The 6,016-nt window shown below is 50.8% G+C and overlaps 1 protein-coding gene across 1 annotated transcript in view; it reads left to right on the top strand.

Annotated features, from left to right (window-relative positions):
• The window catches only part of LOC106814598 (muscle M-line assembly protein unc-89-like), a 21,423-nt gene extending 21,006 nt beyond the window's left edge, over positions 1–417 (top strand). Inside the window, exon 7 of the mRNA XM_014818938.1 lies at positions 117–417. Within this exon, the coding sequence (XP_014674424.1) occupies positions 117–417 (301 nt within the window). The remainder of the gene's footprint in view (positions 1–116) is intronic.
• Positions 418–6,016: the final 5,599 nt, after the last annotated feature.

Raw genomic sequence — 6,016 nt, 5'->3', positions numbered from 1 at the left:
TGTTTGTTCATATTAACGTAGTGTAAACACCCTGCATCTCTATCTCGTCATCGCAGGTGTCCCCCGTAGCTACGAGCGTGCACAAATTAATATTAATATCGTTAATATTAACGTAGTAAACACCCTGTGTCTATATCTCGCTCTCTCTCCCAGGTGTCGCCCGTAGCTACGAGCGTGCACTACATGCAGACGACGGCCGACGGGCGCGTGCATGAGGTGGCGCCATCCGGCGGAGCTAACACGATTACCATCTCCACGGGCAAGCCCGTCGTCCACGAAGATGTCACCTTCACGGTCACGACCAACAAGCCGACGTCGACGCCCGTGACGTCGGCGACGGTCACCTCCAGCTCTCAGGTGAAGCGCAGCAGCATTGACGTACAGCAGGTGTACACGGAGACGGCGCACCTTTACTGAACGGCGGCCGACGATAGGTTAATTACAGGTGGTGCGTCAGGTGGAGTGTGTCAGGTGCGATGGGAGCCTCGTCGTTGTTGCTCTGTTGGCGTAAACCTCGTCGCTGTGTGAGCGAGTGTTAAAGCTGGGCCGTCCACCTTCGTACGTGTCCAGCGTCTTTATGCTGTGTCACCGAATGTTGGCGAATGTTGGCGAATGTTGGCGATTGTTGGCGAATGTTGGCGAGTGTCGGCGAATGTTAGTTAATGGTGCGAGCGTCCGTCGCGCGCCTATACCGTACCTGTACGTCCATGCTGTCACTACTTGACTGTAGGTGCATTGTAAATGTGCTGCTGCTTCCGACACCTTCGCACCTCGCATAGCCTGCCCATACTGAGCCGGGAGCACGAGTGGGGCATGTCAGACGTAGGCCTTCCATCCGTGCGTGCGTGCACAGTGTACGGTGTGCGTACACAGTGTATGATGTGCGTGCACAGTGTATAGTGTGCGTGCACAGTGTTCGGCGTGCGTGCACAGTGTATGACGTGCGTGCACAGTGTATGGTGTGCGTGCACAGTGTATAGTGTGCGTGCACAGTGTATGGTGTGCGTGCACAGTGTATGGTGTGCGTGCACAGTGTATGGTGTGCGTGCACAGTGTATGGTGTGCGTGCACAGTGTATGGTGTGCGTGCACAGTGTATGGTGTGCGTGCATAGCTCCGTCCGGCTGGCGATGTCAACAACGTGGCAAGAGACAGCGAATCAGTTGGTGACACGAGTCGGCGGTCGCACAGTGCGAGAGCGTATACACTCGTACGAACCGACACCATAATGTCACATCATCGGTTGTGTGGGAGCAAACTAGCAGTGCATTGAGTTAAGAACGCGCCTGTATGCAGTACGCGGCTAGTTCCTCTTACGTTAAAGTCATATGTCCGAGCGGAGATGCATCCCAGCTCGCCGGACCAGGCTAGGAATTCGGATCCTATACGGCTTACAGACTTCGTCCGCTAAGAATGTGATGTCTCGTAGTGAAAGATTGAACCAGAAATAAATACAGGGTACTGTTACCTAACCGGTACGTGTTACGTTACAAACGTGTATAACAGTCGGATGATAGGGGCTATGATGTACGTATAATGGCTACCGAAATAGAACCTATACTAGCAGCGGACCTAGGACTAGCCGCGAACCGTATATAGACAAATTTCCACATCGAACCCAACGACCTTTCTAATTGCCAATATGGGAATCAAATTTAATATTATGAACGCGCAAGTTTGTGAGCGCGAGGAAGGGGCATTGACGAAAATAATGCCATAACTGTTAGCAGTTTGTACATATACCCAAACCTCATTAGCAGTATTATGTAGTCTATATATATATACGTATCATCAAGAGCGTATTAAGTATGCTTAAGAGTATACTTAATACGCTCTTGGTATCATATAATTTACGGTACGAGCGCCAGTTGTTGTTTTCAAGTACAACTGGCGCGCGCGTTTACAAAGATAAGATGTCCGTCGCTTAAGAACGTAGACGTTAACAAGAGTTAATAATACATTAGTTAATACTTAATACAGGTATTATTAGCTCTTGTTAGGCTGTTATGCTGATTGAAAATAATATTTAGAAATTCGTGTCCGTCTGTCTACACGGCACCACTGCACAGCTAGCATTGCAGGTAGCCTATACACAGACGTAGCAGCAAATGGCGCCAGCCTCCCGTTGAAACCGCATATCAATAGCGACGACGTGATTTGTGAGATGAGTGTGAATCTATGATCTATATCGATAGTACGTTACACGGAAAGTGCATTAGAGGAATCTATTCATCGCGCCACTGCATATGATAACTGTATGGATGGTCACTTCCTGGAAGGATTGTATCGGGAGATTCTAATGCTGAACTATCGTGTGTAGGCGTGTTTGTGACTGACGTGAATTTCTATCCGCGTATCGTCGACGTCGTCGCCAGTGTCGTTGTCAGCGTCGGCGTTGTCGTCGCCGCCGCCGTCGTCGTCGTCGTCGTCGTCGTCGTCGTCGTCGTCGTCATTGCTGTTGATGTTACTGCTCTTGTTGTTGTTGTTGCTGCTGCTGCTGCTGTTGGTGGTGGTGGTGGTGCTGATGTTGTGGTTGTTGTTGCTGTTGTTGCTGTTGTCGCGGTTGTTGTTGGCGTTTCATGTGCTAAAAGCATTATCCGTGCAACAAGATTTGTTATGCTAACGTGTATTATTAATACCTAATGTGCTCATTTGTTTATGTGCTCGGAGAAGGGCGGCTGTCGTCTGCTTAATAGCCGGCCAACCCTCGCGAGAACCCGCGCGAACCCACCAGAATTATATCCGTGCGATGAGGAGGGTTACATTCGCGTCAGTTGCTGTGGCCAACCCACACTACTACAATAGCCCTTTTATTATTTGATGAAACTAATAAATACACGGGTTATTGGTACTACAAAAGCGTCGAAAATTCAGTATTGAAAGGTTCAGAACACTCAGACAAATTTCTTACTTTGTATTCTTTCGATATCTTGAATCCAATCACAGCTAGAGAGGGACCGAAAACGCTACAATTAGCCAAGCCATGCAAAAGGTCGCTATACACCCTCATTATGACTTTTTTTTCGTGTGTGTTTAAGTAAGTGACTGGAAGTGTAGATAGGCGTGCCGACAGACATTTGCGTAATGAATTACTTACTACTGACGTGCGTAGCAGTCAACTTGTTGCGTCGAATGTAATCGTCCGGAAAAGGCATTGACTTCCAATATGGCCTCGAGGTCTTGTCACGTTCTCCGCGAGGGGCCAACAGCGTGTGTGAATTCAGCGCCAATTTATCAGGTTGAGCTCGGCGGACGATGAACGCAGAACTGACGATGTACTAACTAGTAACTACCCAATGATACAATGACCCCGAATTCTTTGAATCGGTAATCGGTCGCTGCTGACTCTAGGCGGATGCAAAACCTATAAATGTCTGGTGGCAAGTATTCTATAGGATGATTGGAGGGTTATATACCCAGAAGTATCGAGCTTTTGCTGGGCAATCTGTCATATTTGTAAAAACGCGCGGAATCACAAGCACAATTCGTCTGCCTTCCGCCAGATTTTGTTATACACACAGGTTTTGTATTAGGCACAGGATACGTGGTAGCCGGTTGGACGATTTTACTTCGATGTACAAAGCGTTTTTGGTAACCGTAGGTCAGTTAACATCTGCACGTGTAATGTGGACGACTGATTTTTGTAACTTGGGATTTTTACGGTTAGACATATATTATTGACGTCACATTCCATGGCGTATTACTTGTGGCGGAAATACATTACGTTGTAAATTTTACAATTATACACAGCATTCTTATATGATTTCCTGTTCATTTTTTCGGTGTTCGAGCACATGTGTTCGTGTGTGTGCGTGCGCGCGCGTGTATGTTTGTGAGTGGGTGTGTGTGGGGGGGTGCGTACGTGTGTGTGGTGCGTGCGTGCGTGCGCGTCTGTGTGAGTTTGTATCAGCTTAAGCTTACAAATACGCATTACTCTCTGTCATGCCATTCATGTCCATTCTGTCGTGTCCATGGATCATCCTTTCCACCTTTCCATTCTCTGTTCTAAATTAGCTGCTGCTTTTACTTGCCGCCGGGTATACCTTCCAGGTCACGACCTCCGAGAGTTTCCGCTAACCAAAACACCACATTCAATCTATTCGCTATCTCCAGTTTGAAAGGTAGTCTGAATGTACTGTAGTGATCAACCCATTCACAAACCAGAACGCTAGCATTTCCCGTGACACGTTCACGCGACGGTTTCCCTCAATTTGAACGAGATATACGGCTATAGTACACTCTACGTGCTTGCCGTACCCCACACGGTCATCCTCCTCCCTTCCGTGGATGGACAGCGTAGCGACGCGTCCGTCACCGACGCCCGGCCGGCAGGTGGCGGGGTCGTCGTCGTGCCGACGTTCGTGCGCGTCAAGCGAGCGTCGTCGGCCGAGGACCTGCAGGATAGCGAGACGGGCGCTGCGTCGCCCGTGCACAAGCGTCCAAAGGCTATGAGCGTAGGCGAGGTGAACGTCGACGGTCTACGCTTCCACCAGCAGCACCACCAGCACCACCCGCTGCCGACGCGCCGTAAGAAGAAGAAGGCGCCAGCGACGCCCGGCGATCCGCCAGAGGGCTACAACTTCAAGGAGACGTTCCGTCGGCTCAGCGACGAGGATCGCGCCGACATGATCAAGATCAGCTACGAGCAGCCGACGACGACGTACAGTGGCGACGCCGACGACAAGTCGCACAGCGACCCGAACCTATCGCCGAGCCGCGCGCGCAAGGAAGACGACGACGCCGACTGGACGTCGCTGGAGCGGTCACGCAGCGCCGAGCGGGTGCTGGCGACGTCGAAGGCGCCGCGAGCGCCGCAGCCGATCGTCGGCGTGCTCAAGGCCGACCTCGACGCGTCCGTCAACGACCTCAACCGCGTCGTCGACGATGACGGTGGACTGCGACGCGGGAAGTACGACTCGGACAAGCGCATCGCCTACAGCAGCTCTGACACTGACAGCGAGAGGAGGGAGGCGGAGAGCGAACGCAGGGAGGCGGATAGAGAGCGGAGAGAGGAAGCCGACAAACGGAGGGAGGGAGACGACGGCGTCGCCGAGACGACGAGCTACACGACGATCACGATGACGGAGACAGCGACGCGCGTGACGACGCGCAGCGACGCGAGACCGCGCGCCGACGTCGTGCGTCGCCATTCCAGTTCGGCCGACGACAGCCAACGCCACGAGGAGGAGGAGGACGAAGAGGACGCTCGAGAGAGGAGGGGAGTCTCGTTCGCGACCGACACCAAGGAGGAGACGACGACTGCTTCGGAGCCCGAGAGCGACGTCGACGGCCGCTCCCAGGTGGCGCCACGCGAGGTCGTCGAGGAGGTGGTCGTTCGTGAGGTGCAGAAGCGCGACAGACCCGTCGTCGACGAGTCGCTGCGACGCGAGGAGCGACGCCGACGTCTGCTGCGCATGGTCGCCGACGCGCACGAGGTGCCATCTAGCGAGACGTCGCCCGCCAAGGAGAAGCTGATGTCTCCCAGCCTCGAGCGCATCGTGCACGATGCCGCGCCGTCCCAGGAGGGGGCGCCACCGCCGCGGCCGCCTCGTCGCTCCTCCACCGGCAAGGAGGTACGTACGTGTAGATTCTGGATGGTTACATTTAGCGCCGATTGGTTCGATAGTATCATAGTTAGTGAGCTTAGAAATTACTCGTATGATGAAGATCTTAATGCTACTTCCATTTCTATATACTATATGCTATATATATGCTATATACTATATACTATATATATGCTATATATTATATACTATATACTAATATTATTACAATATATACAATATACATACAAGGTGCTATATGCTGTATGCTATATACTTTATGTTATTTACTATGTGCTATATACTATATGCTATGTACTCTATGCTATATGCTATTTACTATGTGCTCTGTGATATATACTAAGTGCTATATATTATATACTATTACTATGTGCTATATACTGTATATACTATTGCTATATACTTTGTGCTATGAGCTATGTGCTATATAATGTGTGCTATGTGTTATATACT

Source organism: Priapulus caudatus, unplaced genomic scaffold (assembly GCF_000485595.1).
Source record: "Priapulus caudatus unplaced genomic scaffold, Priapulus_caudatus-5.0.1 Scaffold949, whole genome shotgun sequence".
Taxonomy (NCBI): Eukaryota; Metazoa; Priapulida; class Priapulimorpha; order Priapulimorphida; family Priapulidae; genus Priapulus; species Priapulus caudatus.
The sequence above is the reverse complement of the archived record's forward strand: the minus strand, read 5'-3'. Positions and strand labels throughout refer to the sequence as shown.